The 24,774-nt window shown below is 35.7% G+C and overlaps 1 protein-coding gene and 1 long non-coding RNA gene across 3 annotated transcripts; both read right to left on the minus strand.

Annotated features, from left to right (window-relative positions):
* Positions 1–1,216: 1,216 nt before the first annotated feature.
* Positions 1,217–6,898, minus strand: LOC132622876 (CDPK-related protein kinase-like). 2 transcript variants are annotated; one of them, XM_060337546.1, is made up of 11 exons: positions 6,242–6,892; positions 4,059–4,189; positions 3,797–3,838; positions 3,555–3,663; positions 3,378–3,456; positions 2,919–3,215; positions 2,723–2,835; positions 2,477–2,584; positions 2,325–2,387; positions 2,075–2,242; positions 1,217–1,807 (listed from the first exon to the last, which is right to left on the minus strand). In XM_060337546.1, exons 1-11 carry the CDS (start codon positions 6,674–6,676, stop codon positions 1,667–1,669), a joined length of 1,686 nt encoding a protein of 561 aa, XP_060193529.1. In that variant the 5' UTR covers positions 6,677–6,892; the 3' UTR covers positions 1,217–1,666. The 2 variants fall into 2 exon arrangements, with proteins under 2 accessions (XP_060193529.1, XP_060193528.1); XM_060337545.1 differs by having other exon boundaries at positions 1,668–2,242; positions 6,242–6,898.
* A 10,640-nt stretch (positions 6,899–17,538) lies between these two features.
* On the minus strand, positions 17,539–23,928 carry LOC132622497 (uncharacterized). Its single transcript, XR_009575916.1, has 4 exons — positions 23,652–23,928; positions 19,735–19,814; positions 18,268–18,511; positions 17,539–17,931 (listed from the first exon to the last, which is right to left on the minus strand). It is a non-coding gene; the product is annotated as an uncharacterized LOC132622497 (long non-coding RNA).
* Between the last annotated feature and the right edge of the window lie 846 nt (positions 23,929–24,774).

Here is a 24,774-nt window from a genome sequence, read left to right on the forward strand (position 1 = left end):
AAATGTATATATAATTCCAACATATGTATATAAAAATGTATCATTCTTGTATATACTTACTAAATATACACATATTATACATATTTTGGGATATTTCTTACTAAATATACATATATTATACATGTTTTAGGATATTTAACCTTTAGTGGCGACTTTTTTAATTGCCACTAAAAAGTCTGATTTTTCTGTAGCAGTCCTTTAGTGGCGACGTTTTTGTGGCGACTTAGTCGCACAAAAAGTCTTTTTTTTTAGCGCCTGGGCTGTTGGGCCGGCCGGCCATTTTTTGGCATTAATTTGGGCCGACCGGACTCTTGGTGGGGTTAAGCCCAAACATTGGCTAAATGTGGGATTAGTTTGGCTGAGTGGGCACACAGTGTCCTTTTCCCTTCGCCTAATACCAGGAGGTTGTGGTTTCGAACTCCAGCTCAGTAAAAAAAAAAAAAAAATTCGCAAGGCAGAAGTTGCAAAATTTGGCCTTACAGGCAGAAAGCACATGGACAGAATTTCCAAATTTCTGCCTTGAGGCAGAATTCTGCCTTAAGGCCCAAATTCTTTCTTGAAGGGAAAAAGTTAAAGACCACCATTTTGAGGGACAAAAATTAAAGACCACCCCCAGCGCAGGACAATACTGCAAATTGCCCGGTTCAGTGATTATATGATCCATTACCCTTTGGGGACTGGCATACAATGGTGCTGTGACAATGGGATTAAAAAGCTTGAAGTGGAGAGTTACTCTTTATTGCTGCTCCATGGAATCTAAGGGAGTGTGTGATGGAGCTTGAAGTGCTTTTTGTTTTCTTTTGTCAACATTCATTCATCACTCGTACATTTTTATTGTGCCACTGGACTGTTGTTTGTTACCCAGTTCTATGAGGTCCACTTATCTAAGAAAGAAGTTTATGTGATGATACTACTGTCTATTACTTGCATTCGCATTAATCTGCCTGAGGCGGAATCCAGTAGTCGAGGATATACGTATATGAAATCGTGGATGAAGTTTATGTTTAAACGCAGGAAAGACACCTCATATCTAATCAGAATGCTATTCAGCAAAGATACTAAACTTCAGAGCATCTATGGTGCGAAACAAACTAACCTTTGGAAGTAATGTATTCAAAAACTTCATAGCTTTCCCAGCATCAACAGAACAAAAGAGGAAACAAGTACTAGCAGGTACAACCTACGATCATCACTCCAGTTTGGTTGAGGTTTGAGAAGCAAGAAAGTAAGGGAATTTTTTCAGCTATAAACGGTATGTTTACAAACATCATGATACAATCATACAAATGCAATTGTAGGGGTTAGGGCAGTCTAATAGGTTAGAACAATCTTGTATAAGTGTCCAGTAACCAGCTGAGAGACACTCACCTGCAACCAAACAGAAACTAACTATTGATTTACATGAAAAAAACTACTCTATATGCCATAGCGTCAATGCTAGATAAAACAATTCTCTCTAGGAATTCATCCCTCATGAACCGCATACTGGTCCTGAAAGTAACTGCATTACAGAACACTGCAGGTATATGAAGCTCCAGAGGGGCCGAAGTTGATCTTAACCAACTCATGTGCTACTCATGTAATTGCCAAAAATGCATCAGCAATGAAATGAGGACATGAGTGCACTGAAGGACTCATTGAACTTTCCTGAACCGAGCAGCTGGAATCATTGGATTTTCGTTATTGAGCGGCTTGACACACCATGCAACAACTTTGCAAAACCAAGAAAACTAAGCTTTCCATCAGTGTGTCTGATCCAGTCATGAAGAACAGCGTGAACAGGAACAGATGGACCAAGACCAAGTTCCTGAACCAGCAATTCAAAAGTACCAGTTAGGTTCTCTTCCTAATTACTTGCATGCTTCCAGTCCTCCCCCAATGAAAAGGAAGAAATGAAAAAAGAAGGAAAAGGAGTAATGCTCCCGTCATTCCAAAGAAAGGCAGAGAAGGATAATGTTCCGATCCGTCCCAAAAGTAGAAGTAAAAAAAAAAGAGATTCTTTTATAGGAGATAAGGACAGAGAGATAAAACTAAAATTGTTAGAAAATAAATAAGCATGAAAATTCAAAATTACTGAAGCTAATTCTTCTATCATAATTGCTCTGTTGCCATCTTTCTCAAAAATTTCATATGCGCAGCGCGCATGTTGTTCCCATTGGTCAAGAGCCTCAAGCTGATATACACTTAATGCAGCAGCACAGAATTCCTCAAAATCCATCCTTCTGTATTGCAGTGCATTAAGCTGCCATGACAAGGGAAAAGAAAATTTAGCATCACAAGTTCAATTAGGTAACATTTCTGAATGTGATGGACAGAGAGCATACTGAAGCAACAAAATCATGAATGCGTGCCTCCTTCATGGCATCTGTTGCATTTTTCATCAGGGCCTGGAGAAATCATACGATCCTAAAGGTCAGGAACCTTTGCAAAATCTTAGAAATGATTAGTCACCTATTGAATTTTGCAGAAGACAAACCGCTTTAATGTTATCCAAGTTTATGGTGCCAGTTTTGTTTGGTTCCAGCAGTGCAAACTGCTGCTTCAAATGAACCAGCTCATCTACAGTCAAAGTCTTTGACAAAGCCTGCAAAAATTCCAATGATGGAAAATTCGAGCCACACGAAAGTCAAATGTAAAAGTAAATAAAAAATAGAAAGCAAACACCAGAGCTACTCAATAATAATAGAGAACAAAAGAGCTTTTTATTGCATCATACACCCACCCGTAGAGCAGCTTTCCGAAGAGCAGATGAACGCATGTAAGTCTTCATGAGTTTGAATATCAGTATATCCAAAGGCACTTCTATGTCATGACTGTTCTTTATCCAAGGATGACCTGAGACAGCAAGTCTTCCAGCAGTTTCAGAAAAATAAAGTACAGAATTGCCCTTCTCTAAGTTGTTGACACAAGAAACTCACCCAAGGCCTGTGCTGCTGTCATTCTTTTACGTGGATCCTTATTCAAGAGACGTTTCACAAAGTCTTTTGCTTCAGAAGACAATGTTGGCCAAGGCTGTTCGTCAAAACCTGGATCAGCTTTGAGAACGGCCCTAAATATCCCAGACTCTGTTCGAGCCCAAAAGGGACGGCTGCCACACAGCAAGATATATGCAATAACACCTATACTCCACACATCAGCCTCTGTACTATAAGATCTGTGTAGAACTTCTGGCGCTACATAATATGCACTTCCAACAATATCATTTAGCCTTTCATCTGCAAAAGAATATGTTTGCACGTTAATCACAAGTTTGTGGAGCTACTCACAGCCAGTTCCTTTTCTTTTTCTTCTCCTTTATTTATGTTCTTTTTCTTCAAGGAGGGGTTCCCAGAGGCACAAAGTATTAGCATTAATATCGGGAGTGCAAGTCAACGAACCTGGCTTCACAAAATCGGACAACCCAAAGTCTATGGCTTTAAGTTGTGCATTTTCGTCCTTGGACATGAACAAGAAATTCTGGTCCATTAAAAAGTCCAGTTAGAGCTGAAAGAGTTATACAAAGGCTGAAAACAAAGCAGATAGCAAATCTTCTTAAACAAGTTATACTTTTGCACCTCTGGTTTAAGATCCCGGTGCACCACACCTTGAAGATGGCAAAATGCAACGACTTTCAATATTTGTATCAACACAGCTTTTGCATCATTTTCTGTGTATTTTCCACCTCTGCAGCACAGAAGGATGCTACTTATTAATACTATTGACACGCTCTTGATCTCATCAAAAAGATTGCTAACAGTCAAAACTGACGAGGTCGAAAAATAAAAGAATTTTTTATTCATATCAACACCAGGACTACCTTGAAAGTATCCTATCTAAAAGCTCACCCCCTTCACATAACCTGAAATTCAACGAGATTGATCAGCTCTAGAGAACAAGAAAATTAGCAAGTCAAACAGCACACTAAAAATGTGATAATCAAACCCATATTTTACTGAAACATTAAAGAAAGAAACTGTCTAGTGATGCCACTTGACCCAGAGTGATAATGCATGCAAAGTATACTTCTATATGCCATCAACAGATACAAATGCAATAGCAGTTGAGTGACTAAAGCTTACTCCATCACTATGTAGACATTTTCGTGATCTTCGTATGCATCATAAAATTTTACTAGATTGTCATGTCCCGTTAAAGCTCTTAATATCTTCACCTCTCTTCTCACGTCCTCAATGGCTATCGCCGTAGTCATCTGGAAAGAGAAGTAAAGATCAGTATCAGATAATTCAGAAAAATACTGAGAAGAAATACAACTCAAAGATGCCCCGACTTTAGTCAACGCTTAAGTAAAATGCCAGAAATACGAGAATGCGGCTTAATCAACACCAATTTTCTTTCTTCTATTTTTTTGAGATAAGTACTGGCCAACAGCAGTTATTTTCCACCAAACTGGTGAGAGAAACATGCATGCAAAATATTCTGATAAATGCATCTTTCAAAAATAAAAGACTAATGATTCCAACTACAGGAGCATAAAAAAGGTGCACCTTACATAATGCCAGCTGACCCTGATGATATAGATAGAGCAATCATAAGCATTTTTTAAAATAACCATAGTGTGTTTTTGCCTCTGCTGGGATTTGAACTTATCATAAGCATTATTAAAGAAGCTTTTTGCCTCTCTCATAATAGAAATTCATAATGCACTTGTTAAGCAATATGAACCTGTAAACTCTATGATATGAATGTTGTTGAAGGGAAGGGAAAAAGGGATTGGTCGGAGCTGGTTGCTTTACTACCTTGTGATGACCTCTTCCACAACTTTGGTGCAACTGGAAGGCAAATATAACAGATTAGCTCCTTCTCTCCATTTACTTTTCGAAGTTCAGAAACTTAAGGGGATTTGATTTACTTCTGCCTACTTTCTACCCCTCCTCTTTTACTCCACTCAGCTGCCCAAACTTGTCCAATTCCCCCAAACACAGGGTAAAATTTTTATTTGTTCACAGTTAATGCTACTCTTTTCTTAACACATATAAACTTGGTGGATAATGGGTCTGCTCCTCTACCTTCACTTACATACCAGGCTTTTGTTTGAGGCAGGGTTCGAATCCCTGACTTACGTCTAACTCACACATCACATGTTGCGCTTTTACCACCAGACCAAAGCTCCCCCCACCCCCCGGGGGAGGGGGATCACAGTTAATGCTACTTTTAGTGCATCAAATGGAGAATTGAACAAATAACATTTCATTAGTCACAAAACTCTAGTGGTCTGCAAACGATAAATGTGCTTCCTACGAAAATTCATAGGATCTTTAAGATTAATTAGAAACACCAAAAATGGTGCCAATATATTACAAGCTGCATGTGGCTTCCTCCTTTCCTCGCTTTATCAGCTCCGAACTTACATAATCAGCCAACCCGAGACAAACAGTACATGAAGGATCCATTTGATAAGGTTTACAAGTTATCCCTAATTCACAGTTACTGGATTCAGCATTCTTCTAAACTCAAAAAGATTTAAACTTTACATCAGGAAGAATAGAAATAAGAGACACAAATAATACTCCCTCTATTTTTTCTATTTTGGACCATTCCAAAATATTAGACACTATTTAATTATTCAAACTTTTGCTTTACGGGGATGTTTTTCCTATTAACCTAACATTTTAAACATTTTCAATTACTTCCTCCGTAGCAATTTAAGTGTCTTAATTTGACTGTACACAAAGTTTAAAGAATAAAAAGAGATTTTTGAATCTTGTGGTCTTGAATTAAAGATGTGTGTAATATATTAAAATGTCGTTTGAACCTCGTGATTTTAAACTTGTCACGTAGATGTTTGAATTGTAAACTTAATAAATATAGAAAAGGGCACTCTTTTTATGACAGACCAAAAAAAAAAGTAAGATACTTAAATTGTGACGGAGGGAGTAATAATTAAACTTCATATCGAGGGAGTGTTAACAAAGGTGGATCAAAGACTACTCCCTACTAAGCAGATTTAACCACTATAAACCAAGAAGCAGTAAGCAAATCTAATTCAATTAACCACAAACTCAAAGATCAAACAAATCACCCAACTTCATACAAAATGAAAACTATACTCAATTTGATTGTTTGGTTTTGACTCGGTACGGAGTTTAAGAAAGTAAAAAATACTTTTGAATTTTGTGATCTTAAACTAAAAATATATAGAATGTACATGTCACGTGAAAAATTATAATTATAAGTTGTAAGAAAAAAAAAGAAACATTCTTTTTAAACGGACTAAATAGGGAAGTATAAAAAAACTCGAAACCTTTGCTTTTGGTATGACTTTAACAGCAAGTTCCTGTCCCTTAAGTTGAGCACCTTTGTTGAAGTAAGCTTTACAAGTATACCCAAAATGGCCTCTCCCAACTTGCTCACCAACTTCATACTTATTTGCAAAATTCTTCAAAAACCCAAAACTCTTATCAAGTCCCTCAAGAATTACATTTGGTTTCACTGAACCTTGTCGACGTGCCAGCAGAGCACGTATGTGTTTGGCCGGAGATGGCGGTTGAAAGAATCTCCGGGGAGTAGGATTCCCCGGAGATGACTTTTTAGAGAATAAAGAATGTGCTGGACTTGGACTGTAGAATGGGAAAAACGGAGACTTTTTACCGGCTTCAGTTTCGGGTTTAGCTTCAACTGGAATAGCATTTTCATTGTTGTGTTCTTGGGAGGGTTGTTTTGATGTGCAACCACCCATTGAATCCCCCAAAAACAGCAATATACTTTAGCAGGAAATACTAGTGATAGCTCAAAGCTGAAAATGGCATTTGTTTTCTTGGTTTTGGTGTATGGAGTTGGAGGAGATCTGCAGAGACGTTGGCTTTTCAGCTGGAAATTAAAATAAGGCTGAACTGAATATATTTGCTTTTATAAAAGATGACAAAACTGAAAACCAAAAAGACGGGCCATGTTATGTGATGTGATGTGATGTGATGTGTAAGTGTATTTATACCGGCTGGTTGGATAATCAAGTTATCTGATCAATAATTAACTATTTCCTCTATTTCTATTTCTATTTCTATTTCTATTTATGTGGCATCAAACGTAATGCGTATGCGGTCTCTTAAACTTGTTTTTTTTTTTTTTTTTTTATCATTTTGATATTTTAACTAAGTGTTCTTCTTGATGAATCCTTGAACTCGTCTTCAAGTGTGTCTATCAAACACAATCCGACTTAGATAATATTTCATCTTCAACGTAAGAACTTGCTTATATATATTCTAATTTAATTATGCCATCTTTTAGCTAAGATTAGCAGCAATTAAGAGGGGAAAAAAAGAGCAGCTCTTAATTAAACTCACAATGAAAGATCAGAAACAGAAATGAGAATCGAGTGTACTTTTGCGATTTCAATGTTCGCCAAGGAAGTTAGGTGAGGGGTGTTCATCGGTCGGTTTGGATCGGTTTTTGATTAAAATTAAAATTAAATTAATTTAGTCAATTTTTTAATTATTAAAATCAAACCAAATATAATACATATCTTTCGATTTGGTTGTTGTTGGTTTGGTTTGGTTTGACTTGGTTTTTCGATTTTTAATGGTATCTCTCTTTCATTTTTTCCCGTATGATTAGGAAAGACCTTTTCCAACTTATAATTAACCTGTTATAACCCTTTTATTGAGGGAGCTATAATTTTCATGATATATAAGCTTTAATCAAGTAAATAAAATTTATAAAAAGTATACATTTTTTAGGTAAATCTCGTAGTTGTTTCTTTGAATAAATGAATTTAGATCATGATTTCTTTTAAGAAAAAACGGGCTTCATGTATAAAGTTCATTATCCTAATAGAAATAAAGAAAATTTTGATGAAAGAATAAACAAAGTATTTAAAATTATTTATAAGAAATAATATATTGTGTACATATAATTATAAAATTGTGTATATTATTTTATCCGTTTGGTTCGGTTTATTTTTCGATTTGTTTTTAATAAAACCAAACCAAATAAAATATTATCGATTTTTTAAAATTAAAAATCAAACTAGACCTAACCCAAACAACTATCGGTTTATTTAATCGGTCTGGTTCGATTTGCGACTTGGTTCGGCTTTTAACCAAACCATGAACACCCTGTTAGCTAATTAAAAAAAATTAAGGAAATTAGCTCTCAACTTTCTTAGTCGTCATATAGCAAGGAAATACTTAAATAAATAAAAGTTATTCCCTTAGAACTTGTCCAATAATATCATTATTATCAAAAATGCATTTCCTTCGCTCGTGCAAGAGATTTCTAACAATGAGTTATGTTTGAATTTGTTTTTGGAAATATTGTGTAGATTTTTTTGGTTTAAGAAAACTGTCTTTTAAAACAAAAATGTAGATTTTATTTTGAGAGATAAAATAATTGTTGTTGTAATTAATTAACTATATATAAATAACTTTTTTGTTAGGTGATATGATAGAGTACCATGTTCTATGTAGATCCTATACCTTGCACTGACAATAATTAGCTTTCTAGAAGTACGTAAGCATATAGTAATGCAACTTCAAAGGGTTTGATGGTTGACTCTGACCACCTTAAATGTCCATATCTTCTTGAAGATTAGATGATGTTTTCCATCATACAATTCCTGAGTGAGGAGTCCGCGACTTTTTTAGAATGAAAAAAAAAAACCAAACTAATACAAAAAAAAAATACATAACTAGGTTTTACGTATAGAATTTATGCGTGAAAGGCTACTTTTTTTTTTTTTTTTTAAACTTATAAAAATCACATTTTTTTCATACTTTGTGCAAAGATTAGTCATGTTTCAAAATTTCGAAATATCAATATTTTATATATGACTTGATATCTTTTTTTACGTACAATAATGTCGGCTCATTACATCAAGTATAACTAAACGTTTGGATCGTCGTTTTGTTCTAAAGTGCCCCGAAGTAAGTTTTTTTCTTTGGAAACTTGTCTTCTTTAAGTTTAAGTGTCATATTTTATAGGGTTATGATCTAAGTGTTTTATTATTTAGTTAAATCGAATTGTACAAATAAAAATATTTTATTTAATAATAATTCATCCAATACGAGAGGTTTATACTTATTCAAAAATAATTCATTCCATTAAATTACAATACTAATTCAAAGCAAACCCATTCCTATGGCCATTCCTTTAATACTTCTGGCTCTCGGGAGAAGCTAGTGACTTCTTTCAGGTCATTAACTTACAGTACTAAATTACAGTAACAATATAATCTTCAAGTTCTAGAGGCTCTATTACTTCGAGACATGCTTGTATCACCAAGACCTTGTTGCCTACACGAACACTTGTCATGACCATATTGCTTACATGTAGAGCACTTGCGAGAGTAAGTTCTTTCATTAACATCCATTTGATTGGGTCTACGATTCCGTGAGTTAATGCCCAGTTTTCTGATGTAATCCTTGTTAGCAACCATCGAAAACGGCTCGTTTGGCCAATAAGCTTCATTACCAAGTGGGTGGAATTGGCTGGAATATGCTCTAAGGTAATTGTGGACCTTGTATTCTAACGCCACATAATTTGTTACTGTTTTTTTCATTCTCTTAAAGCACCTTACAGCATGAAAACACGGCATGTGGTACGTTTGTCACTTACCACAAGTTCATGTTCTTGTTGCCTCATAAACGGTATGCACGTTTCCCCCCTTACCGTTGTAATAAACCGTCCTAATTCATACACACGTTGAATGGGGTCATACTCGGTCATTTGGTGAAGCTCACATTTTTTCTATAATGCTCCATCTTAGTGTAGGGCTTTGGCATCCATGTCCCGCCTTTGGCTAATATCGCTCCGGCCTGCCTTGTCCTAACCACAAATCGCTCCACAACCTGCTTGAAAGTCATTCTCACCGTTGCGGTGACAGGTAGTCCCCGAGCAGATTTCAGCAAGCCATTGAAAGACTCTGAGCTATTTGTTGTGAGCATTCTCCATCGTTTGCCACCATCAGCATGAAGCGTCCATTTTTCAGTTTCGAGCTTCATCAACTAAACGTATGCGAACTTCCCTGATCAGATCTATTTTTACAACCCATTTTCTTTGTTGATGCTCTATCGCAGCCCCTCACATCAATTTGTTTAGAGTGCCATTGTGAAACTTCAAGTGCCTTAAGCAATAGCGATGGTAAACAAGGAGAGGCTGCCATCCCGGCAAATTATTCATACAGTGCAATATGCCTTTATGACGATTAGACAGCACACATATGCCCATACGATCCTTAATAACATGAGTCTTCAAATGGATCAAAAAGACCCCCCATGTGTCGTTGCTCTCGTTAACGGCAATTGCGAAAGCAAAAGGGAATATTGACCCATTGGCATCCATTCCTACTGCAATTAAGAGGTTGATTTCGTATGCACCATATACATGCGTTCCGTCTATGGTTATCACTGGCCGGCAGTGAGCAAACCCATCAATACATGGTTTGAATGTCCAGAATACGAAGTTCAAAATTTTACTCTCTATAAGCCGCCACTCTACAATAGTACCAGCATTAAAATTTTATAGAGCCGCCATATACCTTAGCAGCGATTGAAAAGAGGTATCCCAATTTCCAAAGATCATCTCAAAAGCGCGTCTACACCCTAGAAATCCCTTTCTATTGCTTATAGTTTTAGCATATGCAGTTTGAACGTTTCTAATGCAATATTTGATGGGGATCCTGCACAACTTTAAACAAACAACATTTAGTAATGATCTTTTAATTGATATAAGACATCTAATGTACTAGGTAAGATATGTTACCTTGGCGTTGCGGCAATGTCTTTAAGTAACACTTGAGTAATCATGTTTGTATCTAAATTATAATGATCTGCTCGATTGTCTTGCATATCACAAGTGTGTTTTTGGCAGAATTTTGTGATAGCCCACATACCATCAGGCTTAACAATTCCCCGAAGCAACCACTCACATCCTTGATACCGTCGTCTACAAACTAGCCTCCATATCTTTGTGTTTGACTGATCAACCTTAAACTCCCTCATGTCCTTAAAACAATAAATTTTGATAGCCCGTTGCAACGCCTTTTTGGATGCGAACAACATTCCTTTTGCAAGGTAGCATGGATCTCTGTTGAGATACTTTGGTTTAATCTAGGATTTTAGGCGACCGTGATCATCTTCTCTTGTGAAGACAAATACATCATCAAGACCTTGCAGGCTGTCAAGATAAGGAATATTGTTAGAATGCCCCTGACATGGGCTTTCAGAAGTTTGGTTTTCCGCCATCGGTGGTGGTACGTGGTGGTGCATTGGTTCTTGTTGGTTTTGGCTTTGAGGAATATTGTTGGTCATACCAACTTGAACATCATCATCATCATCTTCATCATCGGTTACCTCTACATTATTAACTATTTCATCATCATCACTTGATGATGACTCATAATAATTTGAAAATCTTCATTATCAAGTGCATTCCTCCTCCTACACGAAAAGTAACATATTTTAAATACTAACATCATATATATATATATATATATATATATATATATATATATATATATATATATATACGGATTATTTATTATCAAGGTGATGAACTTACTGGTGTTCATAAGCACTGTTATGGTGTGGAGAATGATCAACTCCACCGAACTGAGAGAATTCACCAACTTCCATATTTGGTACCACTGGCGAGTTTTGAGAATAGTTCCTATAAAGATTTGAAAAATGGTTATTTACCAATTCATACAACAAACACGTGCCACTACAGACAATAATAATATAAAAATGCATATTTACCAATTTTCATTGTAAGCTTGATTAAATTGCTGGCTTAGATTTTCCAGCGACACTTGACCACTCAAAATTGGCTCCATAAGAACTAAAGTCCCCATAAGTGTTACCATGAATAGGCTGGACTTGAGGGACTTTTTCTCGAGGTATCTTTTTAACATACATCTCAAGAACTTTAATGGATACTAAATCACTATATTCTTCCGGTGATCCCAAATAACCACTCAAAGATTCATCATCGTTGATATTGTGCATGCCATAAGGCACTACACCGTTTGATATTGTTTGTGGATATATGCCTGTTATTGAGATTCCAAACTCAGTGGGTGTAGTTTTCATTCTTTGATGCATGTAACTGACTAGTGTTTCATAATTTAAAGTTATTGGAAATTTAACATGGGCTTTTGGTTTGATACTATAACGAACAGAGTAATTGTCCTCAAGGATATCTCCATCCCAAAATAGTGAAACCCTAACAGTTGAAGCATTTTGAGACATTTTTTCTATGAACTTTGATTTTTTTTTTCAATGACTTGTAAGACTTAGACTTGTGAAATTGATGAGTTTTTCACTCGTCCAACATTCATGTTAAATAGATTGCTGAAATTGTCATGCGTGTTATGTTGTCAAATCAATACTTACATTGCGCATTAAAATGGTGCGCAATACAAGTGAGAGTCATATTAAAACGGTCAAATAATGCAGCATTGTATTGTCAAATCAAGTCTTTATGTGTCATAGATTGCTGAAATTGTCATGTGTGGTGTGTTGTCAAATCAACACTTACATTGCGCATTAAAATGGTGCGCAATACAAGTGAGAGTCATATTAAATCGGTCAAATAATGCGTGGTGTATTGTCAAATCAAGTCTATATGTGTCATAGATTGCTGAAATTGTCATGCGTGGTTTGTTGTCAAATCAACAATTACATTGCGCATTAAAATGGTGCGCAATACAAGTGAGAGTCATATTAAATCAGTCAAATAATGCGTGGTGTATTGCCAAATCAAGTCTATATGTGTCATAGATTGCTGAAATTCTCATGCGTGGTGTGTTGTCAAATCAACACTTACATTGCACATTAAAATGGTGCGCAATACAAGTGAGAATCATATTAAATCGGTCAAATAATGTGTGGTGTATTGTCAAATCAAATCTATAGGTGTCATAAATTGCTGAAATTGTCATGCGTGGTGTGTTGTCAAATCAACACTTACATTGCGCATTAAAATGGTGCGCAATATAAGTGAGAGTTATATTAAAACGGTCAAATAATGCAGCATTATATTATCAAATCAAATCTTTATGTGTCATAGATTGCTGAAATTGTCATGTGTGGTGTGTTGTCAAATCAACACTTACATTGCGCATTAAAATGGTACGCAATACAAGTGAGAGTCATATTAAAACGGTCAAATAATGCAGCATTGTATTGTCAAATCAAGTCTTTATGTGTCATAGATTGCTGAAATTGTCATGTGTGGTGTGTTGTCAAATCAACACTTACATTTTGCATTAAAATAGTGCACAATACAAGTGAGAGTCATATTAAGTCGGTCAAATAATGCGTGGTGTATTGTCAAATCAAGTCTATATGTGTCATATATTGCTGAAATTGTCATGTGTGGTGTGTTGTCAAATCAACACTTACATTGCGCATTAAAATGGTGCGCAATACAAGTGAGAGTCATATTAAAACGGTCAAATAATGAAGTACTATATATAACATGATTGACAATTTCTAGAAGCATTCACAAGAAAGCTCTAACCTCTGTGCACCCAGAGAATAAGCAACTCGCTATAAGGAATAGAAGGAAGGTTCTTTGCGAGAGTAGTTTATCTCGGGGGAAGAAGGAAGTAGAAGCAATAAAACGAGTTATCATGTCATTCTACACCCAGTTTGGTAATCTTGATTGTATTACATGTTTTACCCCAGGAAGCATATTCGAAGCAATGGGTAGGACATGAGAACTAGATGATGATTTTCTATACCCAAATAACCCTAACAACAGATTCAATCGAGAATACAACAATAAAATGAGAGTGGAGTGGGATTGGCGTGTTAGGGAGGCTGCAGCACTGGAGCAAAAGTTAGCGTCAGTAGGGCTTAAACGCCCAAAAAAATGTGCTATGTCAATGCCTCATGGAACTCCACAAGAGTTTAATTTTGCTCTTAACCGTTTTCACGAAGAGAACAATAGGATGCAAATACGTTACCTTAGGGTAGAATATGGTGTACATGGTAGCACAAGATTTAGATCCAAGTGGGATTCGGACTGTGAGATGTCTGGTGAAGATTAATAATTTTTTATATAAAGTAAGTAGGTAGGGTCATAAAGACCACCCCCTCCCAACTAGGGGTACATGGGGGTTTGCAACTATATAAGTAGCCCTTTCTTTTGTTATTAGACTACAATGTATTCAATGACGTGTAGTAGAAACGCAGCTTGGTCTTTACTCCTACCAAAAGAACCAAATAGCAGTGATGATGAGAGTTCAAATCATAGTAGTTTTTCGAGTGATAACAGTGATTTCAAACTAGACGAGCTAAATCCCCACCTTCTTATAGAGCGTAATGATGATTTCTGCAGTGTGAAATATTCAGGTCCGCGAGAATATTATTGTGGTTTACGCCGAGAATGGTCACATCGGCTTGCCGAATCAGAACGTCTTATTCGTGACTCAAAAAATCTCAACGCTCCAATCCCAACAAGGTACTCAATAACCATGCCTCGAGTAGGTCCAAAACTTGCGAGCTTGCAGTACAAAGGATTAGAAAAGAAAACAACAGAATGCTGGCAAGACGTTGTAGATTTTACATGCTAAATTTGGCCGAAGAACAAGCATCATCAACCGGTAGAGAACTAATATCTACTGAAAAAAGATGTGTCTTAAGAAATCGTCAATATTTTTCTGACGACGATATTGAGGACTTCTATTCTGATGAAGATTAGGGGTTATTTAAGTTCTTTTAAATTTCTGACTCATGCGGTTAATTTGTGTTGTTAGTTTATGATGGAGTCATCAATAGAAAAAAATTAGTAAGTTTTTAATTTGCTTTGATTTTTTAAGGCTATTATTAATTTCTAGCAAAGTGTGTTGAAGGGGTGAAAATGGAGGAAATGAAGGAGAAGAGTTTGCTGAAAAATGGCTAAGTGGGGAAGAGAAGGCACTCCATTTTTCTCCATGGAAGCTGGTTTGAACTCTTTAGCCTCTAGGTTAAGTGTTTTTTAGCTGAAATTGCTGTTGTCATTGCTAAAATAAGAACCAGAAGAGAAAAAAACTTACATCGGGGCACTTTAGAACCCCTAAAATGACGATCCAAACTTTAGTTATACTTGATGTAATGAGCCGACATTATTGTACGCAAAAAAAGATATTAAGTCCTATATAAAATATTGATATTTCGGGGTTTTGAAACATGACTAATCTTTGCCCAAATTATGGAAAAAACGGGATTTTGATAGGTTTAGGAAAAAAAAAAAAAGTAACCTTTCACGCACAGATTCTGTGCGTGAAAGCAAACTAAAAAAGTTACAGTTTGGTCCTTTCACGCACAGATTCTGTGCGTGAAACCTAGTTACGTTTTTTTTTTTTTTTTGTGTTAGTTTTTTTTTTTCCATACTAAAAAAGTCGCGGACTCTACAATTCCTCTTAAAATAGCATCTCATCATCTTTTAAATAAACCTCTGTCGAGTTGACCTTTAGTTTTTTATTCATTATAAATTTCATTATGTTAATGATAGAGCTTATACGATACTGATGCATATATGGAAAAGGAAAAAAAGATTTAGAACAATCATCGGTTATTCATATGGCTCCATAATATATCTATAATTTTACTACACAATGTAAGTTCAACTTCAATTATGTCCTGCAGTTTCACCTAGAGAGAAAAAGACAGAGAACAAAATATGAGAACAAGCCATACGAACAACATACACTTGAAAAAAATAATCCGTAGTCCTTCGGTTGAAAATTTTAGAGACAATTATAACTTGATAAAATAAGATTGTGGCCTGAAACAGATGACTTTCATATCTCTAGATGTCATATCTCAATTTATTAAAAGCAGAAAAAGTAGATAAAAGAAATAAAATAGTCCTAGAACTACCAAGAAAACAGTAGTACATACTTGCATTTAACATTTACTTCAAATTAAATAATTTAATGGAGTTAAAGTCTCAATTTAAAGTTGAAATACATAATACTAAGCATACATATTTTGCATGTAATGTAAGTACCGAAAAATATGGAGGGTCCAATTTTTCTTAAAACAGCTAGGTGCAACAGCTAATGTGTGTGTTAATTTTAGATAATGATTGACTTTGCCTCGTTGAATTATTGCTGTTTATTCCTGATTATTAGTCATCAAATCCTCCATAGATTCTCGAGCAAGAGAAACATCTCACAGGAAATGCATGTACATTAAGTTATACATTCATGATTCATAAAAAAAGTTGTCAAAGTATCTAGACACTAAAGCTCTTTGAAAAGTATAGCAAATCTGAACTATTCAACTACAGAATCTCACTCGTGCTTGTCCCCACCTTCAAGGGAAAATACCCCTCCCAAACCCACAAAAAAGTAAAGCAAATAAACAAAACGTCAACCAAGTTTCGTCTAATATAAGTTTTGAGAAATGCATGTTATTGTAACAAATTAAGATTTTTCTTGTCACCACCACTCATCGAGAAATAATTACATCTTGGTATTAATGACAGAATAAGTGCGTGTAGCTTGAGATAGATCATTCAATATCATTTTCTTCGCATTAAAATGCACTAATATAATATGTAGTCCTCTTACATTTTATTTCAAAAATAAAATTAGAGATTTAATGTCCTGATTTAGATCCAAAATAAGACGTCCTAACTTTCATACTCTTCTAAACTCTTTTAATTTTATTTTTTCTGTTATTCTTATTTAGTCCGAGGAGGTGTATACTTCCTTTGTTTTAATTTTAACGTTTTACTTTTACTTTTTTTTTTTAGTTTGAAAGAATATTAATTTCTATATTTAATAGTTCTTTTTTTTCTTCTACATTTAACATGATATGTTTAAGATGTCAATATTCACATGGTATTTTGTTACATTACACACATCATTAATTTAAGATCGATCATAAAACTCAAAAGTCTCATTTATTTTCTTAAAAACTATGTATTTAGTTAAACTAAGGCAGGGCGTACATGTTAAGTAGAGAGCTATCAATTTATCTGATAAAAATGCAGATTGCAAGTAGGATGCAGGTCCATTGGAATGACATAGATGGAAGAACTGAGAGTTAGAATTCACTACTAAAAAAATAGGATTTTCCGACCCAAAAAAATGGCAATTTCCGACCTCATGAGGTCGGTTTTGGGCAAAAAACGACCTCAAAACCGACCTCAAAATCAGGTCGGAAAATAGTGGGTCGGAATTATTACCGACCTCATGAGATCGGTAAAGTTTTTTTAGCCGGGTATTAATTAAATAAAATACCGACCTCATTAGGTCGGTAAATTATATTAATAATATAATGATATGAGTTTACCGACCTCCTGAGGTCGGTAATTTATATGAATATATGATATATTTTGCATAAAACCGACCTCATGAGGTCGGTAATTTGCAATTTCTAGATAATTTTGTAGAAAACCGACCTCATGAGGTCGGTAATTTGCAATTTCTGGGAATACTTTGCAGAAAACCAACCTCATGAGGTCGGTATTCTGCAAAAGAATTGGTAGGATCCAGCTGCTCTTCCAGCTGCCCCTGTCAAGATGAATTTTTTTTTTATATTCAACTAAAACCAGCTCAAATAACTGCCAACAATTCACCAAACTACTAAAAAACATAAAACATTAAGCTACTTCAACAACTACATATATTACAACCAACAATACGTCAAATTCAATTCGAAACTACTTCAAAGTTGAATCAAAACGTCATTCAAACATTCCGAAGAGACATTAAGCTACTTCAACATTCGCAAACATCTACACAACATTAAACTACTTCACAACCTTTGCAAACATCCACAAAACATTAAACTAGTAGATCTACACTAAATTAGTCTAGAACATTAGACTAAGTTAGTCTACAACATTAGACTACTTCACCGCTCGCAAACATCCACAAAACACTTACACAATCCACAAATCCACCACAACATTAACATTCAAACATAGTAAGCGCTGAGCTTTCTTCTTGAAGTTTTGAGCTAGCTGCGTCTCATGTTCCGGGCGCCAGACACATTTTTCCTGCAATGAAAAGTAAATGAGTTTATTAATAAGGAATAGATCAATATAAGTGAATTCTTTAAATAAACTAGATGAGTGATACCCGTGCTGCGCACGGGCCTGCCCGTCATATTGATTCATGAAATATATTGTTACATTTTAGTTTTACCAAATAAAATTGCCATAGACATCAATAAATTACATAAGAAAATAGCTGTGATTTCTGAAACACCAAAATATGTATTACTGTGCCAAAGAGAGATCAATTTTTACACTCTGTGCCATTCAAACACATTGAACGTTGACATCAAAAAAAATATCCAGGAAAAAGCACAACTATCCTCAGATGTACATTACTTTTGCTGATACATTTAATATATGTGACCTCCTCCCAGTAGTAATAGACTTTGGTCCTCAGTCCTTCTCTGCCCATCAGTATGTCTTTAATTTAGTGTTATATATTCTGCCATCGGGAGCATATGTATTCATATAGTATTCCTATTCATATAGTATTCCTCAAAGCTTCTCTCTGATGCAGAAGGAAGGTAACCAATTAGTGTTTCTTTGGCTTTATCTACACATCTGGTCTTCAGAGGCTTTCCTGAAGAGAGCAAAATAATTTCTTAGAATGTGATATGTTAATTAATATGCACCTAGATACGTAATGAAATAATAACACAAAGCTCAAGCTGAAAAAATATATTATAATTAATCGTGCCTGCAAGAGTGCAACATGAATCTTCACCTTTTAGTTTGCTAAAAATCCATTTCCTTCTTTTCAACATTATTTGGGAGGCTCCGCAACCAAAAAAATGCTAGTCAAGTTAAAGTCGCTTCATTGAAGTAAAAGAGGTGATAAAAAAGCGATGGAAATATAGTATAATTCCCTTTAGAAGATATACTAATTCATGGCTGACAGAAAATACGACGTGCAACAAATAAAAAAGAAGAGAATACCCATGTATTTCAACAACAACAAAAAAAAAGAGAACACCCCTTTCTTCATCTGGTTTTAAGAATTCAAATATATAGCCATTGCATTCAAATGCAATGGGGCTACAACTACAATAAGCTTAGATGACATATAAAGATAAAGAGCTCAAGCATACTTAATAACTACAATCCTTCCAAATGATGCAAGATAACGTCACCATAATTTATACCTGACTCAAGTAATCTCATTGCTTCGAATACAAATCCTTTCCTTTCAGAAGATATACCTTACTCCTTCCGATTCGAGATCAATCATACCTTTATCTTAATTCTTCAATTTCCATATTCCATTCACAATCACATTGACCGCTATCCACCGAAAATCACTCAAACATCTCATTCTCGACATGGCTGCTTCCTGGCTTTTAAGTCAAATCCAATGGCAAGTTTGACCTTTTGCAATGCTTAGATATAGCTTACGTGTCTACAGCAGCTCAAATAAAATTTACGTGTCTGTTATCGTTTTAATGGAAAGCCACCTCAAATCTCTAGTTAGTCTTTTCATCTACCTATCTAAATTTTTCTCCACATTATATGATCAGGGATTCATTAATGTAATATGATTTAATTTCAAAATATAATCAAATTAATTCTCAAACTCAGAATAATCATTTAACAAAATGCAAACAAATTCTTGAATCATCCACCATAAAATACTTCTGGAAACACACATGACTCGATGCATATACAAATAAAATTTAGCGGTAGAAAACTATGTGTTTCTTGTTACTTGAATCATCTGCACCAAAATTAAAATTAACAAACCCCAATAGCCTTAGTATTTCAAGGACAAATTACATTGAAAGCTCAATTAAACAGGCAGAAAAGTACCTTCTGCAGGCTACTGATTCGAGTTGCTAACATCACTCATATGTTCCGAAGGACCAATGTATAAACTTTTTTTGAGTCACCTGCAGTCCAATGATGATACAATTAGCTTGAGATTTATGGTATCTTCTGCATTATTATCCCCAACTGTAAATCAACTCGCGAATATAACGTACAAAAGCCTACTAATAAAAACAAGCATAATTGTTACACCCCATAAGAGTCTGTGCTATTTTAATTAAGACAAGAAAGAATGAGTTAAGAAAGTTCAAGGAAAGTTAATCGAGTTAGTAAGAATATCGTTATATATATATGGTTGCCTTAAGTATCCCGAGGTGACATCGTAACCTAAAGGATTTGAAATCGCGTTATGAGCGTATATGAGGTAATGTGAGTGCCCTTTTAAAGTATTTGAGATTATTAGTAATGATATAGAAGATAGATAAAAGATATGAATATATTTTTGCGATTGGAGTTTCGTCGAAGCTTCGTAAGTTCTCCAGTTACGTTTAAGGTTATTGTGATTCTCCGGACCCTTCGAGATATGTATGGATTGTTATGTATGTATATGAGTATGTATATGTATGTATAAGAGGTTACATGAGGGTCGGAAGAGGATTAGAAGTTAAACGAATCTGAACGAAATGAATCCGAACAACTTCAGAAAAATCTCGGACCAGATTTTTAGCCCATATTGTTGGAGGCATATCTCCTAGTATATGAGGAGTTTTAAGGTGTTTCAAAAGCCTAAAATTAATTTCATCGAGTCTAGTTTCCAACGCAACAAACCTCTTGTCAAAATGATATTTTGATACGGAAATATGGACGATGCAATTTGGGCTGGCAGGGCAGCAAGTTTGGACCCAACCCAAACACTAATGTTTCGGCCCATGAGGCCCATTAACGTTAATATATATAGCAAATTCATTTGAGGGCTGATCATTTTCAGCTAATATCCTCCAAAAACATTAGAGAGAGAGAGAGAGAGAGAGAGAGAGAGAGAGAGAGAGAGAGCTCCTAGGCTAAGGAAGCCATTTTGATCAAAATCTGAGCCCCGAATCCCGAAGCTCATGAAGAGAAAAGCGTTGTACGTTGTGCTGCCTTCAATTTGAGCTAAATATTGGTCTTGGGGAATGAAATTTTCGTGGTTGAGCTGCTGCTAAGGTATTTATAAGATTCCTTTTATGTTATTAAAGTGTTTATTTAGAGTTTTAACGAATTAGAACGGAGAAAACAACATTATAAACTCGTTTGTTGTTTTGTTGAGATTTATGGATTAGGGGCTGTTTTAATTGAAATTGATGGACTGATTTGAATTAATATTTTGGTTGTTGTAATCATAGATTATGTGATGAGAATGAAGGAATTTAAAGGTTAGAGTTGGAGTTAAAATTGTTGTGGGTTGTTGTAAGGATTATAGAGATAATAATGTGGTTTAGTTGCATATGAATAGATGATGTGATGTCGTGTGGCTGCTGTTGTATTTCCCTGAAATTTGCTGAAAAGATTGCATGAAATAAGGTATAAGAAGTGCATATGGGCTGCTTGGTGTATTGTAAGTGTTCGTTAGAATTTCGAGCATCGTTATGTTATAGTTGGGGGCTGTTTTGATATGTTGTTGTTCTTGTTGAAATTGTGTGGGCTGATTTGAGACTTATTGTGCGTTTGATGTAATTCGTATATTTGTGAAAATGATATCGTTATATGGTGGATTATTGATACGAATCATGAATTGAAATTGCGAAATGTGGATGGGGGCTGCTCTCGGTTTCTAGGGGCTGTTTTCGGCCACATTGGAGCCAATTATTGGATTGTTGGAAAAATTATGTAAACTATTTAGAATGTTCTTGAATGTTGTTAGTATGGGTTTGGGTTAGTATTTGAATGTATAAGCGTTGATGTTGGCTTGAAAGTAAGCCATTGATTTGGATATTTGGAAAGTTGTGAATGATGAAAAAGAGAGTTACTATTGCTATATTGCCTTTCGAATTGGTTATCGATGTTGCTAGGTTGGTAGTTGTTGTTGTTGTTGATTTTGGACGAGTTAAATTCTCGGGTTGGCCTATTTACAGGGGAAATGCTGTCGAATTTTCTGTAGAATTTAGTGTTAGTTTGAAATGAATTGCTTAAGTGCCTATGGTTAATATTGGATATTCGTTGGCATATTTGTAGACCTTGGGGAGCCCGAGGCGTAGATTGGGATTAGCTTTAGATTGGCTAGCTTGGAGTGCGTACGAGGTATGTAAAGCGCAACCCTTCTTTCTTTTGGCATGCCTTAGTTTTCAATAGGCTAGATTATAAGCCTTGAGGAAAATTCTAAGATTCGAAATCCGAGCATGTTATGAGCCTTATAAATATTCCTTGGCACTCTTATGTATGATTTGATGAAATATGAACCATTATGTTTTTGAAATAATCGCTTTCCAAACTTTGCATAAAAAGGTTTCACTTTAAAGAATTTCGTAATTTGTGAACGCCATATCTTTCACAGAAAGGCTCGGATTGCTTCAATATTTTTGTAGAAGTTTATATGGCATATAATGAGTATATTTTCCATAGGCGGGCCCGACTCGGGTCAATACCCGTCCGTGGGTCCCGCGACTTTCCTTTATGTAATTCGGACGACTTTTGAAAGAATTTGGTATGATTATCATTTCAAATTTCAAGTATGGTCATTTACTTATATTTGAGTCTATGATAATGATTTTATGCATATGGTTACTCATGACTCTGCTCGTGCGTTCTGTTATATCTTTCGCCGGTTCCCGGGCCGGTTCTGTTGTCGTGCGCACTTTGATATACTCCGGTGTTATGCTGTGTTTATGGTTCACCGAGCTACTCGATAAGAGGGTCGGGTTCCACTTATATTTGGTGTTATGCTGTGTATGGAGTTATGCTGTGTTGTGATATGTGACGGGGATACGGAGATTTGAAACCTTCTGGTGTTATGCTGTGTTATGGCGCCATCGACGGGCGGGCGACCATATTCTTCTGTACCTTATGCATGACTTATATTTTGAAAGTAAACATTTTGATATGTTGGGCTTTTACTTATTTTCTGTACTTCTATTTCATTTATGCCTCAGATTTATTTTCTGTATCTTCTGCTTTGCATACTCAGTACATATTTCGTACTGACCCCCTTTCTTCGGGGGGCTGCGTTTCATGCCCGCAGGTCCAGACGCACAATTTGGTGATCCACCAGTTTAGGACACCCTCTTCTGCTGTTTGGAGTGCTCTTCTTATTCCGGAGCCTACATTTGGTATATATACTCGTTCGTTGCATATGTATATATTTGTTCAGGGGTACGGTGGGGCCCTGTCCCGCCATATGTTTCGGTTGGTCTGTTTAGAGGTCTGTAGACGTATTTGTGGGTGTGTGTGCCTACTTCTGTTCAGATGTGTTTGTATGATCCTATTCGCTATGGCAGCCTTGTCGGCGTGCATTTTGTATATGTTTTGGGGCCATTGTGCCATTTGGTAGCCTTGTCGGCTTTTGATATATGTATATGCATCTGGTTGTGCTGAAATGTGTCTGAGATAGTTTGATATAATTTGAGGCAGCGTGCGATATTTGTACCGTATGCGCCATCTGTATGTGATTCGATTTGGATAAGTGTGTTATGATTTGATATGTTTGTCTGTCTGGGTGTCCAAGTAGGGCACCAGTCGCGGCCCACGGGGCTGGGTCGTGACAATAATATCAGAGGAAAACTTATACACCGATATTTTGCTAAGCAAAGAGCTATTCTTTGGACTATTAACATCTTGCACGCAATCAAGGTAGCTTAGTATACGTTTATAGAAAACTAAATAATTAGTGGATTGAACCTATCTTTGAATATCTTCTAAATTATATATACAAATTTAATAAAGTAATTTCCAAAGAGCTCAAAACATAATTTAATTCAACAACTAACCTGATTAGACCATATGAGAAGGATGTCTGCTGCAAAGGGCAATCTTCAATCACAATTTTCATCTCGGAATGCATCAATGCATCCTCTGGACATTCCCCTTCAAGGCAGACAATATCGTGTCCATTAATTGAGAGGTCGCAATAATCCGATGACACAATAAGGTTAAACTCTGCTTTAGAATACAGGGTAGAGTTCTATTTCATGGTTTAATACAACTAGATAGGTATTATTCTTAGTTAAATCTTCAGTTCTGCACTAATTTTCAAGGCTTTTGTAGTCTTTTAACAATTTCCTGAGATTCTATGTCTACCCCTTTACCCCAATATGACTCTTTCACATCCCAATTTCCTGAGATTCTCTGTCTACCCCTTTAAAAGACAATGTAATATTTTAATCACTTTTCACTATAATAACTACCCTTGTAGTCGATTACAAATAATTTATCTGGTATTTCGCAACAACTCAATTGTATTCCAACAAGACAAGAATAAGGATCTGGGTAACCAAAAGAACTAAGAAACAAGGAAGAAGAATAGTCGTTCAAAATCTTACATGCAATTTTGAAGAAGAGAACAAAGAAAGCATACCTGAAATTGTCACATAGGCCGGCGACGGCAACAGTATACGGCGGCGACGGTGACTGGCAGGGGCCGACGGTGACTAGCAGGCGTCGTTTTTAGGGTTAGAGAGAGAGAGAGAGGGAGAGAAAACGTGAGATCAAAAGAGAGAGAAAGGGAAAAGGCCATCAATGGCAGATGGCGGCGACCGTCAATGGCAGATGACGACCGTGACTGGCAGCTCGTTAATTATTAGGGTTAGAGAGAGATGGGGAGAGAGAAAGTGAGAGGAAGAGAGGGAGAAAGGGGAAAGATCGATTAATTAAGAGTCTGTATTTTATTTTACTTGAGTAATTATACTGACCTCATGAGGTTGGTATGTATATTATTTTTTAATTTTATTTTTAATTTAAAAGAATACCGACCTCATGAGGTCGGTATATTTAAAATAATTGAAAATTTATTTTTAATAAACCGACCTCGTGAGGTCGGTATTTTATTTTTTGAAATTTTGGCACAATATTACCGACCTCATGAGGTCGGTTTATTTTTAAAAATATCAAAAA

This window comes from Lycium barbarum, chromosome 12 (assembly GCF_019175385.1).
Source record: "Lycium barbarum isolate Lr01 chromosome 12, ASM1917538v2, whole genome shotgun sequence".
Classification (NCBI taxonomy): domain Eukaryota; kingdom Viridiplantae; phylum Streptophyta; class Magnoliopsida; order Solanales; family Solanaceae; genus Lycium; species Lycium barbarum.

Excerpts from the sequence above, each read along its gene's own strand:
- LOC132622876 (XM_060337545.1), bottom strand. The coding sequence starts at position 6,676 with ATGGGTGGTTGCACATCAAAACAACCCTCCCAAGAACACAACAATGAA. Across the intron at positions 3,457-3,554 it reads ACCGGGATCTTAAACCAGAG|AATTTCTTGTTCATGTCCAA; the intron begins GTGCAAAAGTAT and ends TTAATGGACCAG. Across the intron at positions 2,243-2,324 it reads TTCATGATTTTGTTGCTTCA|CTTAATGCACTGCAATACAG; the intron begins GTATGCTCTCTG and ends TTGTCATGGCAG.